The sequence below is a fragment of the Scyliorhinus torazame genome, chromosome 26 (assembly GCF_047496885.1).
Source record: "Scyliorhinus torazame isolate Kashiwa2021f chromosome 26, sScyTor2.1, whole genome shotgun sequence".
NCBI classification, from domain to species: domain Eukaryota; kingdom Metazoa; phylum Chordata; class Chondrichthyes; order Carcharhiniformes; family Scyliorhinidae; genus Scyliorhinus; species Scyliorhinus torazame.
In genome coordinates this window covers 25,536,894-25,550,969 of record NC_092732.1, presented here as the reverse complement: position 1 = coordinate 25,550,969, position 14,076 = coordinate 25,536,894, and the positions used below count along the sequence as shown (strand labels likewise).

At 47.8% G+C, this 14,076-nt stretch overlaps 1 protein-coding gene across 1 annotated transcript in view; it reads right to left on the bottom strand.

Annotated features, from left to right (window-relative positions):
• The window catches only part of LOC140402857 (tripartite motif-containing protein 46-like), a 181,043-nt gene extending 166,969 nt beyond the window's left edge, over nt 1-14,074 (bottom strand). Inside the window, exon 1 of the mRNA XM_072490482.1 lies at nt 13,849-14,074. Within this exon, the coding sequence (XP_072346583.1) occupies nt 13,849-14,074 (226 nt within the window). The remainder of the gene's footprint in view (nt 1-13,848) is intronic.
• Between the last annotated feature and the right edge of the window lie 2 nt (nt 14,075-14,076).

Here is a 14,076-nt window from a genome sequence, read left to right as displayed (position 1 = left end):
TGGATTCATTGGGATTGTGTACAATGGGAGTGAATGGGAAAGGGTTTGGATTCATTGGGATTGTGTACAATGGGAGTGAATGGGAAGGGGTTTGATCCATTGGGATTGTGTAAAATGGGAGTGAATGGGAAGGGGTTTGGGTCCATTGGGATTGTGTACAGTGGGTGTGAATGGGAAGGGGTTTGGGTCCATTGGGATTGTGTACAATGGGAGTGAATTGGAAGTGGTTTGATCCATTGGGATTGTGTACAATGGGAGTGAATGGGAAAGGGTTTGGATTCATTGGGATTGTGTACAATGGGAGTGATGGGAAGGGGTTTGATCCATTGGGACTGTGTTCAATGGGAGTGAATGGCAAGTGGTTTGATCCATTGGGATTGTGTACAATGTGAGTGATGGGAAAGGGTTTGGATTCATTGGGATTGTGTACAATGGGAGTGAACGGGAAGGGGTTTGATCCATTGGGATTGTGTACAATGTGAGTGATGGGAAAGGGTTTGCATTCATTGGGATTGTGTACAATGGGAGTGATGGGAAGGGGTTTGGATCCATTGGGATTGGGTAAAATGGGAGTGAACGGGAAGGGGTTTGATCCATTGGGATTGTGTACAATGGGAGTGAATGGGAAGGGGTTTGATCTATTGGGATTGTGTACAATGGGAGTGATGGGAAGGACTTTGGATCCATTGGGATTGTGTACAATGGGAGTGAATGGGAAGGGGTTTGATCCATTGGGATTGGGTACAATGGGAGTGAATGGGAAGGGGCTTGATCCATTGGGATTGTGTACAATGGGAGTGAATGGGAAGGGGTTTGATTCATTGGGATTGGGTACAATGGGAGTGAATGGGAAGGGGTTTGATCCATTGGGATTGTGTACAATGGGAGTGAATGGGAAGGGGTTTGATCCATTGGGATTGTGTACAATGGGAGTGAATGGGAAGGGGTTTAATCCATTGGGATTGTGTACAATGGGAGTGAATGGGAAGGGGTTTGATCCATTGGGATTGTGTGCAATGGGAGTGAACGAGAAGGGGTTTGATCCATTGGGATTGTGGACAATGGGAATGAATGGGAAGGGGTTTGATCCATTGGGATTGGGTACAATGGGAGTGAACGGGAAGTGGTTTGTTCCGTGGGGATTGTGTACAGTGGGAGTGAATGGGAAGAGGTTTGATCCATTGGGATTGTGGACAATGGGAGTGAATGGGAAGGGGTTTGTGTCCATTGGGATTGTGTGCAGTGGGAGTGAATGGGAAGGGGTTTGAGTCCATTGGGATGGAGTCCATTGTGAGTGAATGGGAAGGGGTTTGGGTCCATTGGGATTGTGCATAATGGGATTGAATGGGAAGGGATTTGGGTCCATTGGGATTGTGTACAAAGGGAGTGAATGGGAAGGGGTTTGGGTCCATTGGGATTGTGTATAATGGGAGTGATGGGAAGGGGTTTGATCCATTGGGATTGTGGACAATGGGACTGAATGGGATGGGGTTTGCGTCCATTGGGATTGTATATAATGGGAGTGATGGGAAGGGGGTTTGATCCATTGGGATTGTGTACAATGGGACTGAATGGGAAGGGGTTTGATCCATTGGGATTGTGTACAATGGGAATGAATGGGAAGAGGTTTGATCCATTGGGATTGTGTACAATGGGACTGAATGGGAAGGGGTTTGATCCATTGGGATTGTGTACAATGGGACTGAATGGGAAGAGGTTTGATCCATTGGGATTGTGGGCAATGGGAGTGATGGGAAGGGGTTTGGATCCATTGGGATTGTGCGCAATGGGAGTGAATGAGAAGGGATTTGGGTCCATTGGGATTGTGTACAATGGGAGTGAATGGGAAGGGGTTTGATCCATTGGGATTGTGCGCAATGGGAATGAATGGGAAGGGATTTGGGTCCATTGGGATTGTGTACAATGGGAGTGATGGGAAGGGGTTTGATCCATTGGGATTGTGGACAATGGGAGTGAAGGGGAAAGGGTTTTGATCCATTGGGATTGTGTACAGTGGGAATGAATGGGAATGGGTTTTGATCCGTTGGGATTGTGGACAATGGGAGTGAATGGGAAGGGATTTGATCCATTGGGATTCTGTACAAAGGGAGTGAATGGGAAGGGGTTTGGGTCCATTGGGATTGTGAACAATGGGAGTGATGGGAAGGGGTTTGATTCATTGGGATTCTGTACAAAAGCACTGAATGGGAAGGGGTTTGGGTCCATTGGGATTGTGTACAATGGGAGTGAATGGGAAGGGGTTTGGGTCCATTGGGATTGTGTACAATGGGAGTGAATGGGAAGCGGTTTGATCCATTGGGATTGTGTACAATGGGAGTGAATGGGAAAGGGTTTGGATTCATTGGGATTGTGTACAATGGGAATGATGGGAAGGGGTTTGGATCCATTGGGATTGGGTACAATGGGAGTGATGGGAAGGACTTTGGATCCATTGGGATTGTGTACAATGGGAGTGAATGGGAAGGGGTTTGATCCATTGGGATTGTGTACAATGGGAGTGAATGGGAAGGGGCTTGATCCATTGGGATTGTATACAATGGGAGTGAACGGGAAAGGGTTTGATCCATTGGGATTGTGTACAGTGGGAATGAATGGGAATGGGTTTTGATCCGTTGGGATTGTGGACAGTGGGAGTGAATGGGAAGGGATTTGATCCATTGGGATTGTGTATAATGGGAGTGATGGGAAGGGGTTTGGATCCATTGGGATTGGGTAAAATGGGAGTGAACGGGAAGGGGTTTGATCCATTGGGATTGTGTACAATGGGAGTGATGGGAAGGGGTTTGGATCCATTGGGATTGGGTAAAATGGGACTGAATGGGAAGGGGTTTGATCCAATGGGATTGGGTACAATGGGAGTGCATGGCAAGTGGTTTGATCCATTGGGATTGTGTACAATGTGAGTGATGGGAAAGGGTTTGGATTCATTGGGATTGTGTACAATGGGAGTGAACGGGAAGGGGTTTGATCCATTGGGATTGTGTATAATGGGAGTGATGGGAAGGGGTTTGGATCCATTGGGATTGGGTAAAATGGGAGTGAACGGGAAGGGGTTTGAACCATTGGGATTGTGTACAATGGGAGTGAATGGGAAGGGGTTTGATCCATTGGGATTGTGTACAATGGGAGTGATGGGAAGGACTTTGGATCCGTTGGGATTGTGTACCATGGGAGTGAATGGGAAGGGGTTTGATCCATTGGGATTGTGTACAATGGGAGTGAATGGGAAGGGGTTTGATCCATTGGGATTGGGTACAATGGGAGTGAATGGGAAGGGGTTTGATCCATTGGGATTGTGTACAATGGGAGTGAATGGGAATGGGTTTGATCCATTGGGATTGGGTACAATGGGAGTGAATGGGAAGGGGTTTGATCCATTGGGATTGTGTACAATGGGAGTGAATGGGAAGGGGTTTGATCCATTGGGATTGGGTACAATGGGAGTGAATGGGAAGGGGTTTGATCCATTGGGATTGTGTACAATGGGAGTGAATGGGAAGGGGTTTGATCCACGCGGATTGGGTACAATGGGAGTGAATGGGAAGGGGTTTGTGTCCATTGGGATTGTGTACAATGGGAGTGAATGGGAAGGGGTTTGATCCATTGGGATTGTGTACAATGGGAGTGAATGGGAAGGGGTTTGATCCATTGGGATTGGGTACAATGGGAGTGAATGGGAAGGGGTTTGATCCATTGGGATTGTGTACAATGGGAGTGATGGGAAGCGGTTTGGATTCATTGGAATTGGGTACAATGGGAGTGAATGGGAAGGGGCTTGATCCATTGGGATTGTGTACAATGGGACTGAATGGGAAGGGGTTTGATCCATTGGGATTGGGTACAATGGGAGTGAATGGGAAGGGGTTTAATCCATTGGGATTGTGTACAATGGGAGTGAACGGGAAGGGGTTTGATCCACTGGGATTGTGTACAATGGGAGTGATGGGAAGGGGTTTGATCCATTGGGATTGTGTACAATGGGAGTGAATGGGAAGGGGTTTGATCCATTGGGATTGTGTACAATGGGAGTGAATGGGAAAGGGTTTGGATTCATTGGGATTGTGTACAATGGGAGTGATGGGAAGGGGTTTGGATTCATTGGGATTGTGTACAATGGGAGTGAATGGGAAAGGGTTTGGATTCATTGGGATTGTGTACAATGGGAGTGAATGGGAAGGGGTTTGATCCATTGGGATTGTGTACAATGGGAGTGAATGGGAAGGGGTTTGGGTCCATTGGGATTGTGTACAGTGGGTGTGAATGGGAAGGGGTTTGGGTCCATTGGGATTGTGTACAATGGGAGTGAATTGGAAGTGGTTTGATCCATTGGGATTGTGTACAATGGGAGTGAATGGGAAAGGGTTTGGATTCATTGGGATTGTGTACAATGGGAGTGAATGGGAAGGGGTTTGATCCATTGGGATTGTGTACAATGGGAGTGAATGGGAAGGGGTTTGGGTCCATTGGGATTGTGTACAGTGGGTGTGAATGGGAAGGGGTTTGGGTCCATTGGGATTGTGTACAATGGGAGTGAATTGGAAGTGGTTTGATCCATTGGGATTGTGTACAATGGGAGTGAATGGGAAAGGGTTTGGATTCATTGGGATTGTGTACAATGGGAGTGATGGGAAGGGGTTTGGGTCCATTGGGATTGTGTACAATGGGACTGAATGGGAAGGGGTTTGATCCATTGGGACTGTGTTCAATGGGAGTGAATGGGAAGAGGTTTGATCCATTGGGATTGTGTACAATGTGAGTGATGGGAAAGGGTTTGGATTCATTGGGATTGTGTACAATGGGAGTGAATGGGAAGGGGTTTGGGTCCATTGGGATTGTGTACAATGGGAGTGAATGGGAAGGGGTTTGATCCATTGGGATTGTGTACAAAGGGAGTGAATGGGAAGGGGTTTGATCCATTGGGATTGTGTACAATGGGAGTGAATGGGAAAGGGTTTGGATTCATTGCGATTGTGTACAGTGGGAGTGAACGGGAAGGGGTTTGATCCATTGGGATTGTGTACAATGTGAGTGATGGGAAAGGGTTTGGATTCATTGCGATTGTGTACAATGGGAGTGAACGGGAAGGGGTTTGATCCATTGGGATTGTGTACAATGTGAGTGATGGGAAAGGGTTTGGATTCATTGGGATTGTGTACAATGGGAGTGATGGGAAGGGGTTTGGATCCATTGGGATTGGGTAAAATGGGAGTGAACGGGAAGGGGTTTGATCCATTGGGATTGTGTACAATGGGAGTGAATGGGAAGGGGTTTGATCCATTGGGATTGTGTACAATGGGAGTGATGGGAAGGACTTTGGATCCATTGGGATTGTGTACAATGGGAGTGAATGGGAAGGGGTTTGATCCATTGGGATTGGGTACAATGGGAGTGAATGGGAAGGGGCTTGATCCATTGGGATTGTGTACAATGGGAGTGAATGGGAAGGGGTTTGATTAATTGGGATTGGGTACAATGGGAGTGAATGGGAAGGGGTTTGATCCATTGGGATTGTGTACAATGGGAGTGAATGGGAAGGGGTTTGATCCATTGGGATTGTGTACAATGGGAGTGAATGGGAAGGGGTTTAATCCATTGGGATTGTGTACACTGGGAGTGAATGGGAAGGGGTTTGATCCATTGGGATTGTGTGCAATGGGAGTGAACGAGAAGGGGTTTGATCCATTGGGATTGTGGACAATGGGAGTGAATGGGAAGGGGCTTGATCCATTGGGATTGTGTACAATGGGAGTGAATGGGAAGGGGTTTGATTCATTGGGATTGTGTACAGTGGGAATGAATGGGAATGGATTTTGATCCGTTGGGATTATGGACAGTGGGAGTGAATGGGAAGGGATTTGGGTCCATTGCGATTGGGTACAATGGGAGTGATGGGAAGGGGTTTGATCCATTGGGATTCTGGACAATGGGGGTGAACGGGAAAGGGTTTTGCTTCATTGGGATTCTGTACAAAGTGAGTGAATGGGAATGGGTTTTGATCTGTTAGGATTGTGGACAATGGGAGTGAATGGGAAGGGATTTGATCCATTGGGATTCTGTACAAAGGGAGTGAATGGGAAGGGGTTTGGGTCCATTGGGATTCTGTACAATGGGAGTGAATGGGAAGGGGTTTGATTCATTGGGATTCTGTACAAAGGCAGTGAATGGGAAGGGGCTTGGGACCATTGGGATTGTGTACAATGGGAGTGAATGGGAAGGGGTTTGGGTCCATTGGGATTGTGTACAATGGGAGTGAATGGGAAGTGGTTTGATCCATTGGGATTGTGTACAATGGGAGTGAATGGGAATGGGTTTGGATTCATTGGGATGGTGTACAATGGGAGTGATGGGAAGCGGTTTGGATTCATTGGGATTGTGTACAATGGGAGTGATGGGAAGGGGTTTGGATCCATTGGGATTGTGTACAATGGGAGTGAATGGGAAGGGGTTTGATCCATTGGGACTGTGTTCAATGTGAGTGAATGGGAAGTGGTTTGATCCATTGGGATTGTGTACAATGGGAGTGAATGGGAAAGGGGTTTGATCCACTGGGATTGTGTACAATGGGTGTGAATGGGAAAGGGTTTGGATCCATTGGGATTGTGTACAATGGGAGTGATGGGAAGGGGTTTGGATCCATTGGGATTGAGTAAAATGGGAGTGAACGGGAAGGGGTTTGATCCATTGGGATTGTGTACAATGGGAGTGAATGGGAAGGGGTTTGATCCATTGGGATTGTGTACAATGGGAGTGATGGGAAGGACTTTGGATCCTTTGGGATTGTGTACAATGGGAGTGAATGGGAAGGGGTTTGATCCATTGGGATTGTGTACAATGGGAGTGAACGGGAAGGGTTTTGATCCACGCGGATTGGGTACAATGGGAGTGAATGGGAAGGGGTTTGATCCATTGGGATTGTGTACAATGGGAGTGAATGGGAAGGGGTTTGATCCATTGGGATTGTGTACAATGGGAGTGAATGGGAAGGGGTCTGATCCATTGGGATTGGGTACAATGGGAGTGAATGGGAAGGGGTTTGATCCATTGCGATTGGGTACAATGGGAGTGAATGGGAAGGGGCTTGATCCATTGGGATTGTGTACAATGGGAGTGAATGGGAAGGGGTTTGATTCATTGGGATTGGGTACAATGGGAGTGAATGGGAAGGGGTTTGATCCATTGGGATTGTGTACAATGGGAGTGAATGGGAAGGGGTTTAATCCATTGGGATTGTGTACAATGGGAGTGAATGCGAAGGGGTTTGATCCATTGGGATTGTGTGCAATGGGAGTGAACGAGAAGGGGTTTGATCCATTGGGATTGTGGACAATGGGAGTGAATGGGAAGGGGTTTGATCCATTGGGATTGGGTACAATGGGAGTGAACGGGAAGGGGTTTGTTCCGTGGGGATTGTGTACAGTGGGAGTGAATGGGAAGAGGTTTGATCAATTGGGATTGTGGACAATGGGAGTGAATGGGAAGGGGTTTGTGTCCATTGGGATTGTGTACAGTGGGAGTGAATGGGAAGGGGTTTGAGCCCATTGGGATTGAGTCCATTGTGAGTGAATGGGAAGGTGTTTGGGTCCATTGGGATTGTGCATAATGGGATTGAATGGGAAGGGATTTGGGTCCATTGGGATTGTGTACAATGGGAGTGAATGGGAAGGGGTTTGGGTCCATTGGGATTGTGTATAATGGGAGTGATGGGAAGGGGTTTGATCCATTGGGATTGTGGACAATGGGACTGAATGGGATGGGGTTTGCGTCCATTGGGATTGTATATAATGGGAGTGATGGGAAGGGGGTTTGATCCATTGGGATTGTGTACAATGGGACTGAATGGGAAGGGGTTTGATCCATTGGGATTGTGGGCAATGGGAGTGATGGGAAGGGGTTTGGATCCATTGGGATTGTGGACAATGGGACTGAATGGGAATCGGTTTGTGTCCATTGGGATTGTGTACAATGGGAGTGAATGGGAAGGGGTTTGATCCATTGGGATTGTGCGCAATGGGAATGAATGGGAAGGGATTTGGGTCCATTGGGATTGTGTACAATGGGAGTGATGGGAAGGGGTTTGATCCATTGGGATTGTGGACAATCGGAGTGAAGGGGAAAGGGTTTTGATCCATTGGGATTGTGTACAGTGGGAATGAATGGGAATGGGTTTTGATCCGTTGGGATTGTGGACAATGGGAGTGAATGGGAAGGGATTTGATCCATTGGGATTCTGTACAAAGGGAGTGAATGGGAAGGGGTTTGGGTCCATTGGGATTGTGAACAATGGGAGTGAATGGGAAGGGGTTTGATTCATTGGGATTCTGTACAAAAGCACTGAATGGGAAGGGGTTTGGGTCCATTGGGATTGTGTACAATGGGAGTGAATGGGAAGGGGTTTGGGTCCATTGGGATTGTGTACAATGGGAGTGAAAGGGAAGCAGTTTGATCCATTGGGATTGTGTACCATGGGAGTGAAAGGGAAAGGGTTTGGATTCATTGGGATTGTGTACAATGGGAATGATGGGAAGGGGTTTGGATCCATTGGGATTGGGTACAATGGGAGTGAATGGGAAGGGGTTTGATCCATTGGGATTGTGTACAATGGGAGTGATGGGAAGGACTTTGGATCCATTGGGATTGTGTACAATGGGAGTGAATGGGAAGGGGTTTGATCCATTGGGATTGTGTACAATGGGAGTGAATGGGAAGGGGTTTGATCCATTGGGATTGTATACAATGGGAGTGAACGGGAAAGCGTTTGATCGATTGGGATTGTGTACAGTGGGAATGAATGGGAATGGGTTTTGATCCGTTGGGATTGTGGACAGTGGGAGTGAATGGGAAGGGATATGGGTCCAATGGGATTGTGTACAATGGGAGTGATGGGAAGGGGTTTGGGTCCATTGGGATTGTGTACAATGGGAGTGAATGGGAAGGGGTTTGGGTCCATTGGGATTGTGTACAATGGGAGTGAACGGGAAGGGGTTTGATCCATTGGGATTGTGTACAATGGGAGTTAATGGGAAGTGGTTTGATCCATTGGGATTGTGTACAATGGGAGTGAATGGGAAAGGGTTTGGATTCATTGGGATTGTGTACAATGGGAGTGATGGGAAGGGGTTTGGATTCATTGGGATTGTGTACAATGGGAGTGAATGGGAAAGGGTTTGGATTCATTGGGATTGTGTACAATGGGAGTGAATGGGAAGGGGTTTGATCCATTGGGATTGTGTACAATGGGAGTGAATGGGAAGGGGTTTGGGTCCATTGGGATTGTGTACAGTGGGTGTGAATGGGAAGGGGTTTGGGTCCATTGGGATTGTGTACAATGGGAGTGAATTGGAAGTGGTTTGATCCATTGGGATTGTGTACAATGGGAGTGAATGGGAAAGGGTTTGGATTCATTGGGATTGTGTACAATGGGAGTGATGGGAAGGGGTTTGATCCATTGGGACTGTGTTCAATGGGAGTGAATGGCAAGTGGGTTTGATCCATTGGGATTGTGTACAATGTGAGTGATGGGAAAGGGTTTGGATTCATTGGGATTGTGTACAATGGGAGTGAATGGGAAGGGGTTTGATCCATTGGGATTGTGTACAATGTGAGTGATGGGAAAGGGTTTGGATTCATTGGGATTGTGTACAATGGGAGTGATGGGAAGGGGTTTGGATCCATTGGGATTGGGTAAAATGGGAGTGAACGGGAAGGGGTTTGATCCATTGGGATTGTGTACAATGGGAGTGAATGGGAAGGGGTTTGATCCATTGGGATTGTGTACAATGGGAGTGATGGGAAGGACTTTGGATCCATTGGGATTGTGTACAATGGGAGTGAATGGGAAGGGGTTTGATCCATTGGGATTGGGTACAATGGGAGTGAATGGGAAGGGGCTTGATCCATTGGGATTGTGTACAATGGGAGTGAATGGGAAGGGGTTTGATTCATTGGGATTGGGTACAATGGGAGTGAATGGGAAGGGGTTTGATCCATTGGGATTGTGTACAATGGGAGTGAATGGGAAGGGGTTTGATCCATTGGGATTGTGTACAATGGGAGTGAATGGGAAGGGGTTTAATCCATTGGGATTGTGTACAATGGGAGTGAATGGGAAGGGGTTTGATCCATTGGGATTGTGTGCAATGGGAGTGAACGGGAAGTGGTTTGTTCCGTGGGGATTGTGTACAGTGGGAGTGAATGGGAAGAGGTTTGATCCATTGGGATTGTGGACAATGGGAGTGAATGGGAAGGGGTTTGTGTCCATTGGGATTGTGTACAGTGGGAGTGAATGGGAAGGGGTTTGAGTCCATTGGGATTGAGTCCATTGTGAGTGAATGGGAAGGGGTTTGGGTCCATTGGGATTGTGCATAATGGGATTGAATGGGAAGGGATTTGGGTCCATTGGGATTGTGTACAATGGGAGTGAATGGGAAGGGGTTTGGGTCCATTGGGATTGTGTATAATGGGAGTGATGGGAAGGGGTTTGATCCATTGGATTGTGGACAATGGGACTGAATGGGATGGGGTTTGCGTCCATTGGGATTGTATATAATGGGAGTGATGGGAAGGGGGTTTGATCCATTGGGATTGTGTACAATGGGACTGAATGGGAAGGGGTTTGATCCATTGGGATTGTGTACAATGGGAATGAATGGGAAGAGGTTTGATCCATTGGGATTGTGTACAATGGGACTGAATGGGAAGGGGTTTGATCCATTGGGATTGTGTACAATGGGACTGAATGGGAACAGGTTTGATCCATTGGGATTGTGGGCAATGGGAGTGATGGGAAGGGTTTGGATCCATTGGGATTGTGCGCAATGGGAGTGAATGAGAAGGGATTTGGGTCCATTGGGATTGTGTACAATGGGAGTGAATGGGAAGGGGTTTGATCCATTGGGATTGTGCGCAATGGGAATGAATGGGAAGGGATTTGGGTCCATTGGGATTGTGTACAATGGGAGTGATGGGAAGGGGTTTGATCCATTGGGATTGTGGACAATGGGAGTGAAGGGGAAAGGGTTTTGATCCATTGGGATTGTGTACAGTGGGAATGAATGGGAATGGGTTTTGATCCGTTGGATTGTGGACAATGGGAGTGAATGGGAAGGGATTTGATCCATTGGGATTCTGTACAAAGGGAGTGAATGGGAAGGGGTTTGGGTCCATTGGGATTGTGAACAATGGGAGTGAATGGGAAGGGGTTTGATTCATTGGGATTCTGTACAAAAGCACTGAATGGGAAGGGGTTTGGGTCCATTGGATTGTGTACAATGGGAGTGAATGGGAAGGGGTTTGGGTCCATTGGGATTGTGTACAATGGGAGTGAATGGGAAGCGGTTTGATCCATTGGGATTGTGTACAATGGGAGTGAATGGAAAGGGTTTGGATTCATTGGGATTGTGTACAATGGGAATGATGGGAAGGGGTTTGGATCCATTGGGATTGGGTACAATGGGAGTGAATGGGAAGGGGTTTGATCCATTGGGATTGTGTACAATGGGAGTGATGGGAAGGACTTTGGATCCATTGGGATTGTGTACAATGGGAGTGAATGGGAAGGGGTTTGATCCATTGGGATTGTGTACAATGGGAGTGAATGGGAAGGGGCTTGATCCATTGGGATTGTATACAATGGGAGTGAACGGGAAAGGGTTTGATCCATTGGGATTGTGTACAGTGGGAATGAATGGGAATGGGTTTTGATCCGTTGGGATTGTGGACAGTGGAGTGAATGGGAAGGGATTTGATCCATTGGGATTGTGTATAATGGGAGTGATGGGAAGGGGTTTGGATCCATTGGGATTGGGTAAAATGGGAGTGAACGGGAAGGGGTTTGATCCATTGGGATTGTGTACAATGGAGTGATGGGAAGGGGTTTGGATCCATTGGGATTGGGTAAAATGGGACTGAATGGGAAGGGTTTGATCCATTGGGACTGTGTCAATGGGAGTGAATGGCAAGTGGTTTGATCCATTGGGATTGTGTACAATGTGAGTGAATGGGAAGGGGTTTGATCCATTGGGATTGTGTACAATGGGAGTGAATGGGAAGGGGTTTGATCCATTGGGATTGTGTACAATGGGAGTGAATGGGAAGGGGTTTGATCCATTGGGATTGTGTACAATGGGAGTGAATGGGAAGGGGTTTGGGTCCATTGGGATTGTGTACAATGGGAGTGAATGGGAAGCGGTTTGATCCATTGGGATTGTGTACAATGGGAGTGAATGGGAAGGGGTTTGATCCATTGGATTGTGTACAATGGGAGTGAATGGGAAGGGGTTTGATCCATTGGGATTGTGTACAATGGGAGTGAATGGGAAGGGGTTTGGGTCCATTGGGATTGTGTACAATGGGAGTGAATGGGAAGCGGTTTGATCCATTGGGATTGTGTACAATGGGAGTGAATGGGAAGGGGTTTGATCCATTGGGATTGTGTACAATGGGAGTGAATGGGAAGGGGTTTGATCCATTGGGATTGGGTACAATGTGAGTGAATGGGAAGGGGTTTGATCCATTGGGATTGGGTACAATGGGAGTGAATGGGAAGGGGTTTGATCCATTGGGATTGGGTACAATGTGAGTGAATGGGAAGGGGTTTGATCCATTGGGATTGGGTACAATGGGAGTGAATGGGAAGGGGTTTGATCCATTGGGATTGGGTACAATGGGAGTGAATGGGAAGGGGTTTGATCCATTGGGATTGTGTACAATGGGAGTGAATGGGAAGGGGTTTGATCCATTGGGATTGTGTACAATGGGAGTGATGGGAAGGACTTTGGATCCATTGAGATTGTGTACAATGGAAGTGAATGGGAATGGGTTTGATCCATTGGGATTGTGTACAATGGGAGTGAATGGGAAGGTTTTTGATCCATTGGGATTGGGTACAATGGGAGTGAATGGGAAGGGGTTTGATCCATTGGGATAGTGTACAATGGGAGTGAACGGGAAGGGGTTTGATCCATTGGGATTGTGGACAATGGGAGTGAATGGGAAGGGGTTTGATCCATTGGGATTGGGTACAATGGGAGTGAATGGGAAGGTTTTTGATCCATTGGGATTGGGTACAATGCGAGTGAATGGGAAGGGGTTTGATCCATTGGGATAGTGTACAATGGGAGTGAACGGAAGGGGTTTGATCCATTGGGAATGTGTACAATGGGAGTGAATGGGAAGGGGTTTGATCCATTGGGATTGTGTACAATGGGAGTGAATGGGAATGGGTTTGATCCATTGGGATTGGGTACAATGGGAGTGAATGGGAAGGGGTTTGATCCATTGGGATTGTGTAAAATGGGAGTGAATGGGAAGGGGTTTGATCCATTGGGATTGTGTACAATGGGAGTGAATGGGAAGGGGTTTGTTCCATTGGAATTGGGTACAATGGGAGTGAATGGGAAGGGGTTTGATCCATTGGGGTTGTGGACAATGGGAGTGAATGGGAAGGGGCTTGATCCATTGGGATTGTGTACAATGGGAGTGATGGGAAGCGGTTTGATCCATTGGGGTTGTGGACAATGGGAGTGAATGGGAAGGGGCTTGATCCATTGGGATTGTGTACAATGGGAGTGAATGGGAAGGGGCTTGATCCATTGGATTGTGTACAATGGGAGTGAATGGGAAGGGGCTTGATCCATTGGGATTGTGTACAATGGGAGTGAATGGGAAGCGGTTTGATCCATTGGGATTGTGTACAGTGGGAGTGAACGGGAAGGGGTTTGTTCCGTGGGGATGGTCCACCCAGCCGGTCGCCCTGTAATGACCCCGGGGACGGGCACACGCTCCGCTGGGCATCGGGCAGACGGGTTCCGTTGAGTGACGCGCACTCACCTGATCGAATGAGGCGGTCGAGACGGTCTGCCTTCGGGGCGGCCCGTCGCCCCAGTCGGGGACTCCTCATCATGGGGGTGGAGGCGGGGGAAGAGGGCTCGGACGTGGGGTCCGCACAGACGATGCCCTGCTGCACCAGCAGCTCGGTGGCGCACATCAGGCACACATTGTGCATGCAGGGCAGGATGATGGGCTGTTTGTACATCTCCTGGCACAGTGGGCACATCA